Here is a 13,493-nt window from a genome sequence, read left to right on the forward strand (position 1 = left end):
ATTCTGCTGTAAACTCTGGTTGAGCAGCCTAATTATTCTGACTCCTCACAGAGTCGCATTGCTTAGGTCCGTGAACGATAAACGGCAGGACAAGATATCTTTGACCAATAAATTGCCTTTTTGATACACCTGATTCCACTCTGTCCAGCGTCGTTGTTTTGCATTCCCTCTCCAGTATGAAACACTAACACAAGGGCACCTTGCACCACGTTGTATTTTGATATGAATTGAAATCGAAAATGAACTAACTAATTTACAATCTGATCATTTTGTCCCTTGTTTCATCATCACTTTTTTCTCCAGATTGGATATGTTTACGACTAAATATAAACAATTCAAACCGCTTTAAGTGTCTTTGCTTTACAAACTTGATCATCTTCAATGGGAACAAATTTCCACACAGTCAAGTCATGTTCTGTATGAAGTCAATACGTTTATTTTTTATTTATAGCATTTATTTGAATATTTATACGTTCTCAAGCTGTAAACACAATTCACCTAAAGTCTGCTTCAATCACAATTCAGTTAGCAATGCTTGCAAAATGAACAGAACATAAAACAAAGGCAGGAAGTGATAGCTAACAGCCATACAGTATATACAGAATTTAGATTATATACAGTACAGAAAGAATCTGTGAATCCATTATGTATTTTGACATTGCAAATGTACAAATAGCTTGCAGTTGACTATATTACAGATTCCTATGCTGCACAGTATTTGTGTGTGTAAAAAATAAGACCATTAAAATAGCTTGTGAATTAGTCCCTTTACATGAAATGCACAGTAGCGTACTCTACTTAGTTGATTATGTTTGCTCTTATCTACAACATAGTGGTGTGTCTTTATAGCGTGCCTTAACTAGATGCTCGGGCTGCATTTACTTGTGTCTGACCAGCATTCCATCAATCTGGAAAGGATAGAAATGTTATATAATGTAAATTTACTTTAAAACACACCCAAAGAGAGTGATCCGTGGCTAAATAATCACTTTTCATTGGATGAGGCTCACGCATAGCTTGGGTGCCCATCTCTTTCTCCTGGCACCCAGGCTAGCTCCCAACACACTCCTTTACTTAATGTTTCTAAGTGACAGTCTGATGTAGAGATGCCTTGTTGCAGTAACTCACTGGGACTAGGTAGAACCAGGCCTGGTGACCACAAGCTCAGAGAAATGCACAAAGTCAACATCAGAGCACACAGTACGAAACATAAGAGAGCAGTGTTGGTTACTGGTATACACCCATACACAGGATCGCACTCATGAACACATGCACCCACTCACACACATATGCAACTGTACAATTTGAGCGGTTACAGTATATAACCTGTCTTTAAAATAAGATGTTTCCTATATGTTGCTCAGTCGTGAGCTTTGGTGAAAGCCCAAAAGCCTTACAGGCGAAGCCTTAGATACATAATTTAAGCATACGAAAAATAGGTATGTTACATGTAAAACATAGGTAGACAACTTTAAAAAAGCTGAAGGTTTACACTCAGACAATATGCTGTATTTGTATCAACATTAGCTAAAGAGTAGTGTTACTAGTGGGTGCCCATGCAATATATAAACAGTCACTTTTTTTTTGTCTGGTGTCCTGCAAATCTGGACACCCCATAAATCTTGCAGGCCTATGTTGTGCTGAACTACGGGCTAAGTTATCCTGGAAGCACATCCATCAGCCTACCTTAAACTATCATCAGACCTAATGCTCAAGTTCCAGTCATTTCAGACCCAGTCATTTATTTCAGTAACTGGTTGGACAGCAGAGTTGATGTGGGCCAACTATCTCAGTGTCACAACTCCAATGGGTATAGATACTTATGCAAACTGGAGGGTAAGGTGTTACAAAATTTTATTTACTGTAGACTTCACTGTCTTGTTACTAAATGGTATCATACCATCGACCATCCATTGCCATAGTTAGAGCATGTTGTTATAATGGCAAGTTATCTTGCCAAATTGAAATTACATTATCAAATCAAAATATATAGCTCAAAATATTAAGGTGAAGCATGGATCAGGTTTTAATACCAATTGTAGACAGGATGGGTGTTTTCTCAGACAAGAAATATCAACATCAATGCTGCCATTGATGTTTTATGACCTGAAGGTGGCGCCAAAGACCCAACAAAGATACTCCTGAGGTTTGCAGCATTGACTTTGACTGAGACATGTCCCTCTCTCTCTTTTTCTCTCTTGCTATCTCTATCTCATTTAGAATGAGATACGACCGGTGTGTCTAGGTCACAAATGCTTTTGAACAATGTTTAGAATAGGGACACAACATCATTAGGCAGTAAATGCAACATTGCAAACACAGAAAATACTATGTTTGCAACTGTGTTTCCCAAATATCATGTTCCCACATCTTCAATGACCTTCCTAAATGAATCTCAAGCGACGTTGAGACTGAAATCAAAACTAACCACAGTCACTCTGACTGGCAGAAACCACTTAGATGCCTTGAGTATTATACAGTACAGTAATATGTGTGTTGGGGTGTTCTCTTTGGCTTTAGATGAGTGAACATGTCTCTTGTCCAACTACAGCAGTGACCACGACCAGGTAAAGTGAGCTCACGCACACACACACACACACACGCACACGCACACACACACACACACACACACACACAAATATAACTGCCCATTGTCTGCTCACAGAAAGCATTTATGAAACTGGAACATTACACTTTAATCAAACATATATATTTTCGGGAAGGGAGAAGTAGTTTTTGGTGGTGCCAGTTCGTTCTGTTTTGTGTTACATAACTTCATAACACAGGAAGCTGTTTTATCGAGCACTCTGGGAAAATTGCATGACCAATCCCGGGACTCTGTCTTCTGCGATACAGAGAGTAAAAAGTTAAAAACACTTAACCTGATCCAGTCACAATAGGATGTGACAGAGTTTTGAGGCAAGGGGTTTTCTCACTGAGTGCTCTCTGAAAAGCCATTACTGTACACGGCTGGGAGGGCTGCCCTCTTCACACTGATGCAGAGGGAGGGAGTGTGTGTGTAAAGGTATATAAGTGAAGAAATACAATGAATAGGATAGACACAGCCATTCGGTAGGCTTACAACAACAAAAGACACACAGACTGGCAGATGTACAGTCTTGTAGCTAGGTGAAATTCAGAAATAACTCATAATGGTTCAGTCTGTATACTGAAGAAAGAGTGGGTGCAGGCAAGATCTCAACTTTTTGCCAGTTGAAAAGATGGCAGCCCAAGTTGCCTTAGTTGAATGGGTGTGGTTTAACCATACTAACTATTTAAGTGTTCAATGTCCTTTTTCAACTCATCATCATAGTTGGACACATGCCCTTTATATCAGATACAGAATCATGTCCACTCATCATTCTATTTCTATTATCTACGCATGGAATAGTATCAGCTTTGGTAATCTCAACAAATGTTCAGTATTAGCTATTTAAAGTTGCAATATGTAACGTTTTGGGCGACCTGACCAAATTCACATAGAAATGTGTGTTAAAGATATGTCATTCTCATTGAAAGCAAGTCTAAGAAGCGGCAGATCTGTTCTATGTGCTCCTGTTCTTAAGTTTTGTTTTGTTTTGTGTCTTACTTTCAGTTTTGCACACTAGCTTCAAACAGCTGAAAATATTGTTGGTTATGGAGAACATATTTCACAGCGGTTTAGATGTTACAGTGATTCTCTGCACTATACTTGCTTGTTTTGTCATATATACTGAAATTAAGCGAACTATTTGAATTTTTGTGATTTTGCATAGTGCATCTTTAATGGAGTGCTGGATCAATTTATTTTATGGGACCTATACAAGACAAAAACCTTTTCAAAGGTATTCTGGATTCTGAACCTTTTCAATCAAGAATCTGTTATAGAATAAATAGTTTATGAACGAAGTGTTTTTAAGGACTGTGAATGGTGAATACAATTCCTCGGATGGGAAATGTCTCCAAGTCTCCTCTAAAATCTTTGGGTTGGGAGAAAGATATATATATATTTAGATACTCTGATTGACTTTCCCAAGTGGTTCAATGGCTATATATTTCCCATGGTGCCTGGTGTCTTGTTCAACTGAAGCTGGTCGCAGACGAGGAAGAAGGAAGATGCTGACCTCCGCCCAACAATGTTCCTCAGGCAGCCTCTAGGATCTGTAGTCCTTTTTACTATAGGGCTTGTTGCCTAGGATACTATCCATCTCATGAACGATGGAGGACGACAACTTTGGAAGAACCTGTGAGAGAAGGAGAATGACATAATGAACACAATGTCCCCATTGGAATTCAAATTCAATGCCACTACACGTCATCAAATCCATGTCAACAATAGTAAACAAATCAAAGTTTATTTGTCACGTGCGCCGAATACAACAGGTGTAGTAGACCTTACAGTGAAATGCTTAATTACAGGCTCTAACCAATGGTGCGGAGAAAAAGGTATGTGTGTGTGTGTAGGTAGGTAGGTAAGTAAAGAAATAAAATAACAGTAAAAATACATTTGAAAAAAGAGTAGCCAGGCTATATACAGACACATGTTAGTCAGGCTTATTGAGGTAGTATGTACATGTAGGTATTGTTAAAGTGACTATGCATATATGATGAACAGAGAGTAGCAGAAGCGTAAAAAGAGGGGTTGGCGGGTGGTGGGACACAATGCAGATAGCCCGGTTAGCCAATGTGCGGGAGCACTGGTTGGTCAGGCCAATTGAGGTAGTATGTACGTGAATGTATAGTTAAAGTGACTATGCATATAAGATAAACAGAGAGTAGCAGCAGCGTAAAAGAGGGGTTGGGGGGGAGTGGCACACAATGCAAATAGGAGTCTTATGGCTTGGGGGTAAAAACTGTTGAGAAGCCTTTTTGTCCTAGACTTGGAACTCTGGTACCGCTTGAACTGCTGTAGTAGAGAGAATAGTCTATGACTGGGGTGGCTGGGGTCTTTGACAATTTTTAGGGCCTTCCTCTGACACCGCCTGGTGTAGAGTTCCTGGATGGCAGGCAGCTTTGCCCCAGTTATGTACTGGGCCGTACGCACTACCCTCTGAAGTGCCTTGTGGTCTGAGGCCGAGCAATTGCCGTACCAGGCAGTGATGCAACCGGTCAGGATGCTCTCGATGTTGCAGCTGTAGAACCTTTTGAGAATCTCACGACCCATGCCAAATCTTTTTAGTTTCCTGAGGGGGAATAGGCTTTGTCGTGCCCTCTTCACGACTGTCTTGGTGTGTTTGGACCATTCTATTTTGTTGTTGATGTGGACACCAAGGAATTTGAAGCTCTCAACCTGCTCCACTACAGCCCCGTCGATGAGAATAGGGACGTGCTCGGTGCTCCTTTTCCTGTAGTCCACAATCATCTCCTTAGTCTTGGTTACGTTGAGGGATAGGTTGTTATTCTGGCACCACCCGGCCAGGTCTCTGACCTCCTCCCTATAGGCTGTCTCGTCGTTGTCAGTGTTCAGGCACGACCCAATACCATCATTAGGTTTGCTGATGACACAGGTAGTCAGCAAACTTCATGATGGTGTTGGAGTCGTGCCTGGCCATGCAGTCGTGGGTGAACAGGGAGTACAGGAGGGGACTGAGCAGGCACCCCTGGGGAGCTCCAGTGTTAAGGATCAGCGTGGCAGATATGTTCCTACCTACCCTCACCAGCTGGGGGCGACCTATCAGGAAGTCCAGGGTCCAGTTGCAGAGGGAGGTGTTTAGTCCCAGGTTCCTTAGCTTGGTGATGAGCTTTGAGGGTACTATGGTGTTGAACGCTGAGCTGTAATCGATGAACAGCATTCTCACATAGGTGTTCCATTTGTCCAGGTGGGAAAGGGCAGTGTGGAGTGCATTAGAGATTGCATCATCTGTGGATCTGATTGGGCGGTATGCAAATTTGAGTGGGTCTAGGGTTTCTGGGATAATGGTGTTGATGTGAGCCATTACCAGCCTTTCAAAGCACTTCATGGCTACGGACGTGAGTGCTACGGGTCTGTAGTCATTTAGGCAGGTTGCCCTTGTGTTCTTAGGCACAGGGACTATGGTCGTCTGCTTGAAGTATGTTGGTATTACAGACTCAATCAGGGAAATGTTGAAAATGTCAGTGAAGACACCTGCCAGTTGGTCAGCACATGCCCGGAGCACACGTCCTGGTAATCTGTCTGGCCACGCAGCCGTGTGTATGTTTTTTTTTTTTTACTTGTGTTTTTTTTGTTGTTGAATTTTTACCCCCTTCTTCTCCCCAATTTCGTGGTATCCAATTGTTAGTAGCTACTATCTTATCTTATCACTACAACTCCCGTACAGGCTCGGGAGAGACGAAGGTCGAAGGTCATGCGTCCTCCGATACACAACCCAACCAAGCCGCACTGCTTCTTAACACAACACGCATCCAACCCGAACGACACTAGGCCAATTGTGCGTCGCCCCACGGACCTTCCGGGCACGGCCGGTTGCGACAGAGCCTGGGCGCGAACCCAGAGTCTCTGGTGGCCCTTAAACACTTTGCCACCCGGGAGGCCCAGCCTTGTGTATGTTGACCTGTTTAAAGGTCTTACACACATCGGCTACGGTGAGCGTGATCACACAGTCGTCCGGAACAGCTGATGCTCTCATGCATGCCTCAGTGTTGCTTGCCTGGAAGCGGGCATAGAAGTGATTTAGAAGTGATGTCACTGGGCAGCTCGCGGCTGTGCTTCCCTTTGTAGTCTGTAATAGTTTGCAAACCCTGCCACATCCGACGAGTGTCGGAGCCGGTGTAGTATGATTCAATCTTAGCCCTGTATTGACGCTTTGCCTGTTTGATGGTTCGTCGCAGCGCATAGTGGGATTTCTTGTAAGCTTCCGGGTTAGAGTCCCGCACCTTGAAAGCGGCAGCTCTACCCTTTAGCTCAGTGCGAATGTTGCCTGTAATCCATGGCTTCTGGTTGGGGTATGTACGTACAGTCACTGTGGGGACGACGTCCTCAATGCACTTATTGATAAAGCCAGTAACCGATGTGGTGTTTTCCTCAATGTCATCGGAAGAATCCCGGAACATGTTCCAGTCTGTGATAGCAAAGCAGTCCTGTAGTTTAGCATCTGCTTCATCTGACCATTTTTTTATAGACCGAGTCACTGGTGCTTCCTGCTTTCATTTTTGCTTGTAAGCAGGAATCAGGAGGATAGAGTTGTGGTCGGATTTACCAAATGGAGGGCGAGGGAGAGCTTTGTACGCATCTCTGTGTGTGGAGTACAGGTGATCTAGAATTTTTTGCCCTCTGGTTGCACATTTAACATGTTGATAGAGATCTGGTAGAACTGATTTAAGTTTCCCTGCATTAAAGTCTCCGGCCACTAGGAGCGCCGCCTCTTGGTGAGTGGTTTCCTGTTTGCTTATTTCCTTATACAGCTGACTGAGTACTGTCTTAGTGCCAGCATCCGTCTGTGGTGGTAAATAAACAGCCCAGAAAAGTATAGCTGAGAACTTTCTAGGCAAGTATTGTGGCCTGCAATTTATCACAATATACTCTACATCAGGCGAGCAAAATCTAGAGACTTCCTTAGATTTCGTGCACCAGCTGTCATTTACAAATATGCACAGACCGCCGGCGATAGGATGGTAGGATATTCGTGATCGTACCTCGTCTAGTTTATTGTCCAATGATTGCACATTGGCGAGTCATATTGACGGTAACGGCAGCTTTCCTAGTTGCCTTCTGTGGGTCCGGACGAGGCATCCGGCTCTTCGTCCTCTGTGTCGCTTCCTTTTGCGAATAACTGGGATATCTGCCCTGTGGGGTGTTTGGAGAATATCGCGTGAGTCCTGCTTGTTGTTGTTGTTGTTGTTGAAGAAATCCTTGTCTAATCCGAGGTGAGTGATCCGAGGTGAGTGATATCATCCTGATATCCAGAAGCGGGCTGTCATGTGCCTTCTACTAAGAAGTGGCTTCTCTCTGGCCACTCTACCACAAGCAAACAGTTTATTACCTCAAAGGGAAATATTTCCCAATAAGGTAAAACATTTCATTGAGCCACAATGTAAAAAACAAAACAACAACAAAATGTTCTGGAAATTAATAAGCAGATGTCGCAGATGTACAGTGCCTTTGGAAAGTATTCAGACCCTTTGACTTTTTCCACATTTTGTTACGTTGTGCCTCATCAATCTTCACACAATAACCTATAAAGCAAAAACAGCTCATTTTTTTACGTGCTAATTATTAATAAAAATATAAAATAGAATGGTTCAGACCCTTTACTTAGTACTTTGTTGAAGCACCTTTCGAGACTTCTTTCGTATCACGTTACAAACTTGGAACACCTGTTTTTGCTGTTTTTTCCATTCAACTCTGCAGATCCTATCTAGCTCTGTCAGGTTGGATGGGGAGAGGTGCTACACAGCTATTTTCAGACTTCTCCAGAGATGTTAGATTGGGCTCAAGTCCGGGCTCTGGCTGGGCCACTCAAGGACATGCAGAGACTTGTCCGGAAGCCACTCCTGCATTGTCTTGGCTGTGTGCTTAGGGTTGTTGTCCTGTTGGAAGGTGAACCTTCGCCGCAGTCTGAGGTCCTGAGTGCTCTGGAGCAGGATTTCATCAAGGCTCTCTCTGTACATTGCTCAGTTAATCTTTGCCTCGATCTTGACTAGTCTTCTAGTCCCTGCAGCTGAAAAACATCCCCACAGCATGATGCTGGCACCACCATGCTTCACCGTAGGGATGGTTCCAGGCTTCCTCCCAGCGTGATGCTTGGCATTCAGGCCAGGGAATCTTGTTTCTCATAGTCTGAGAGACTTTAGGTGCCTTTTGGCAAACTCTAAGCGGGCTGTCATATGCCTTTTACTGAGAAGTGGCTTCTGTCTGGCCACTCTACCATGAAGGCCTGATTGGTGGAGTGCTGCAGAGATAGTTGTCCTTCTGGAAGGTTTTCCCATCTCCACAGAGGAACTCTAGAGCTCTGTAGGAGTGACCATCAGGTTCTTGGTCACCTCCCTGACAAAGGCCCTTCTCCCCCGATTGCTCAGTTTGGCCGGGCGGCCAGCTCCAGGATTAATCTTAAACATTTTCCAATTAAGAATGATGAATGTGTTCTTGGGGACCTTCAATGCTGCAGAAATGTTTTGGTACCCTTTCCCAGATCTGTGCCTTGACATAATCCTGTCTCAGAGCTCTACGGACAATCCCTTCGACCTCATGGCTTGGTTTTTGCTCTGACATGCACTGTCAACTGTGGGACTTTATGTAGACAGGTGTGTGCCTTTCCAAATCATGTCCAATCAATTGAATTTACGACAGGTGGACTCCAATAAAGTTGTAGAAACATCTCAAGGATGATCAATGGAAACAGGATGTACCTGAGCTCAATTTCAAGTCCTCATAGCAAAGGGGATGAATACTTGGAAATACTTAGGTATTTCAGTTTCTAAAAAACGGTTTTCTCTTTGTCATTTAGGGGGTATTGTGTGTGTAAGACTGTAATGTAACAAAATGTGGAACAGTTGAAGGGGTCTGAATTTTTTCAGAAGGTACTGTATTTACCACTTAGAGGCAATGCTCGTTTAGAAGGTATTTCTCAGTGTGTGGAGAGAGAGGGTGAGCATGTGTATGTGGTATGTGAGTAAGTATCCATAAGTATGTGTGAATGTGAGTTCTTGCACACCTGGGTTCACACCCATTGTGTGTGTGTGTGTGTGTGTGTGTGTGTGTGTGTGTGTGTGTGTGTGTGTGTGTGTGTGTGTGTGAAAGAGAGAGAGATCATGTGTATGTGGTATGTGAGCAAGCATGCATAAGTACAGTATATGTGAATGTGAGTACTTGTGTGGATGTGTGTGTGGAGTATTCACTTCTGACCTGTATTGCTGCTAGATTCTCCATCAGTTGGTCTGTGCTGGAGGCCCCCAGTAGCACAGAGCTCACCCCTTCATTCCTCAGGCACCATGCTGTGGGAGGGAACAACCACACAGGAAAATGAACATTGTGTGTGTGGAAGCACAAAGCACAGTGAAGGACTGAAGAAACACACACACGTCCAGTGCAACTAAGTGACTTCAGGTGACCACAAAGACTCATTCTCAGACACTGTGACGTAAGCTGAACCAACGCATCAAAGATTTGACTACCAGGGACTTGACCAACCTCCCACTTGAGGTCCTACTAGACAGACAGACTATGGACGACAGTTAGCTCATTTGCTAACTCTGGTAATTTGACATGGTTGTGAACACTGTTAGATAGATTGCATAAGTCAGACTGACTGACGGACAGACTGCTTTAATGACTGACTAACACGTTGGAGCTCAAAAGACACAGTCAGACGGATAGCTGGACAGGACAGGCAGACAGACAGACAGAGAGAAAAAGAGAGAGCGGCAGGAGTGTGTTACCGATGGCGAGCTGGGGCAGGGTGCAGCCCAGTCGCTCGGCAATGGCCTGCAGCTCTTTCAGCTTCGCCTGCTGACGGCGCCCCTCCTCACTCAGGATCTTGTCCTTCATCCACTGGTAGCCCTGTCACAGCACAGTACACACACACACACACACACACACACACACACACAGACACACACACACACACACACACACACACACACACACACACACACACACTCTCGCTCAGGACTACTGTATCCAGAAACCTCTGGGGTGCAGAGATGCCTTTCTGTGAATGGCTGAAAGTTATACATTTATCACACATAACACATCCAGTGTGTGTGGATCTCTCACCAGTGGCAGAGCAGATGTCTGCAATGTGAGTGAACTACACAGAGACTGTAACTGACTGCCTCTGGTTATCGCACACACACAGCTACCTGTCCCCTCTGTCTAAGACCTTGGTTCTGTGCTTCCACATTTGTGTGCTTGAGTGGACTTAAATAGCCTGTTTCCACCAGTGGAGTGTATGACATAGGAAATCAGTGGCATAGATCCCTTCATTGGAGCATTATTAAGCCAAAGATATCACTGAACAAGAGCAGGAGAGCTATAGACAGCATGGTACATCACACATACTGTAGAAAGAGCACTGTGTGTGTGTGTGTGTGTGTGTGTGTGTGTGTGTGTGTGTGTGTGTGTGTGTGTGTGTGTGTGTGTGTGTGTGTGTGCATTTGAGCGTAGGTGTGTAGAATCTCCAAGGAATGTTCAACTGAAGCTGGCTGACCCATATACACCGAATGGCTTTCCTGACACTCTCAAAGTCTCCAATCCTCAATTGACACGCATTAGTTCAGAGGAACGTCCTACAACAATGTACTATCAGGATAAACTGTTGTTAGCAGAAAGGAAGGTGGCAGAGTGGCAGGACTAGAAAACAACACCAACTACAACCACAAGCAAAGGGGTGTGACAGATGTGGGCTGGAGAGGATAAGGCATCAGTCACTCGTCAAGGGTCAAAGGTTACCTTTAGTGAGGCCCGTGAGTACGGGGGTACCCCACTATCGTACTTCCCTGAGATGATCCCGCACGCCAGCGGAGACCACGTCATGGCACCCACACCTGCACAGAGACATCGGGATCATATTCATTAGTGCACACCTTAGCAAAACGTTTTGCAACGGAAACCGAAAACAAGTATTTCTTATTGGACAAGTTCAGGTAGGCCCTCTATGTTTCAGTCCGTTTTCTTCCATTTGGTGCCTAATGAATACCCAGCTTTACCGCCATTATGACTTCCATGCCTTGGTCTTTATGTGCCTTGACAAGCTACTTGGACTGAGAGCATCTCCAAAGAGTGATTCATTCAAAATACAAATAATGTATATTAGCTACATTACAATTATCACAACTTTTGGCTAGCATTAGCCACATTACCAAACATGAATAGCAGCACATGGAGTATGTTTGTGGCACAAATGGCAGACCTCAGCTCTTTCAGGATCTACCCTTATTAAACGCTGGAACAATAGAGATGGAAAGAGGGCACACATATTTTATCATTGTACTAAGTGCATCCTCTATCCACCTTTATGGGTCAAACCGAAGGGAGGCAGACGGTTGCTGTGTAACTTACCTATTTTGTGGAAGAGCTCGGGAAGCTGCACCTCCACCTTCTCCCTCTGGAACATGTGGTACTCAGCCTGCTCACATATAGGGGGTATCAGGTTGAACTGCCTGGCCACTGAGTACGCCTCCTATAGGACAGACAACGAACAGCAGCAAACAGGCTCAGGGACGAGCAATGTAATATCGTAACAATACAGTGATGGGAATAAGTCATTGATTATTTTGTGGTTTAATCGTGTTTCAACCGTTTTCCAACTCACCATGATCTCCATGGAGCTCCAGCGCGACGTTCCCCAGTACATGGCCATACCCTGGTTGATCACATGGGTCATTGCCCGCACCGTCTCTGCCAATCAAAAGACACCATTCACCCATTGGCCCCGACATTGGAGAAGAGCAGTGGTGGGAACAGGTGAGATTAAGAGAGAGGGTGGAAAGGTATTGAGGAGAGGGATGTACGAGAATTGAAAGAGAAAGAGGAGATAGAAGGAAAGTCCACGTAGAATTTTGGACAAAGGGTAAAAGCACAAAGGAGCTACCTGGTTAATGTATACATCAGTTTCAATAATGAGCAATGAAGCATATGGGGAGAGAAGGATACTATGTCATTTTTTGGGGAGTCAATTGACAATGATTTTTTTTGGGGGGGGCTTTTGTTTTTATTTGACACAAAGGTATTTATGCGTTAAGTTTTTACAGTCACAAATCAGGCAGTCAAATACCAATTTTATCTGGGCAAAACAACACTATTCATGCCAGAGTCAAAATAGCAGTAGGGTCAATCCAAAACCCAGAGTTTTCTTCAAAGCTTTTCATGCTACTTTTATATAAGAAACATTACATTTTAAAAACAGGCTGTTTTAAAAGCATGTTTTAAAGAGAACAGCTCTGTGCAAAAAAAAGTACTGTAAATCTCATAATCTGGCAGCACAATTTAATTTTAAACATGTCATGCTGTCAGATAATGAGATTTTCAGTATTTTATGTTTCCCCTATTACTATGTAATTACAGTTATAACTGAAGTAACAACATAGTAATTACATAGGTGTTATACTGTAAATATATGTAATAAGGTTGTAGCGCTATCAGTTATTACACAATTGGAACAGGGAATGTATAATTACACATCCAATTGCTGAAGATTCTGTCATATGTTTTTACACATTTTCTTGTTCCACTATGTAACTGTTTTATAATTACACGTTTGAAAGACAACTGTGAATGACTTAATAACTCGACCCAAAATTTGACATTGTTACATGTAACTACAAGGGGCCACTACCATTGAGCTTCAATCAACTCAGTCAATAGGGGATTTTTTCATTCTACAAACACATTTCATACAAGCACTAGCTCAGCCCCAGGATTATACTCTAGTTTAGTTTCATGTCAAGTCAAACAGCAGTTACCTAAAGTGCCGTCAGAAAGTATTCCCACCCCTTGTCTTTTTCCACATGTTGTTGTGATACAGCCTGAATTAAAAAATGGATTCAATTGAGATTGTGTGTCACTGACCTACACACAATGTCAAAGTGGAATTCTT

At 43.5% G+C, this 13,493-nt stretch overlaps 1 protein-coding gene across 6 annotated transcripts in view; it reads right to left on the reverse strand.

Moving 5' to 3' along the window:
• Positions 1-408: 408 nt before the first annotated feature.
• The window catches only part of LOC115132029 (voltage-gated potassium channel subunit beta-2-like), a 113,340-nt gene continuing 100,255 nt past the window's right edge, over positions 409-13,493 (reverse strand). For all 6 annotated transcript variants that reach the window (XM_065020656.1, XM_029664217.2, XM_029664213.2 and 3 more), the window contains 6 exons: positions 12,210-12,295; positions 11,957-12,077; positions 11,348-11,442; positions 10,336-10,456; positions 9,803-9,891; positions 409-4,223 (listed from right to left, as the gene is read on the reverse strand). In XM_065020656.1, coding sequence (XP_064876728.1) covers positions 4,134-4,223; positions 9,803-9,891; positions 10,336-10,456; positions 11,348-11,442; positions 11,957-12,077; positions 12,210-12,295 — 602 coding nt within the window. In that variant the 3' untranslated portion in view covers positions 409-4,133. The remainder of the gene's footprint in view (positions 4,224-9,802; positions 9,892-10,335; positions 10,457-11,347; positions 11,443-11,956; positions 12,078-12,209; positions 12,296-13,493) is intronic.

Source organism: Oncorhynchus nerka, linkage group LG7, assembly GCF_034236695.1.
Source record: "Oncorhynchus nerka isolate Pitt River linkage group LG7, Oner_Uvic_2.0, whole genome shotgun sequence".
Lineage (NCBI taxonomy): Eukaryota > Metazoa > Chordata > Actinopteri > Salmoniformes > Salmonidae > Oncorhynchus > Oncorhynchus nerka.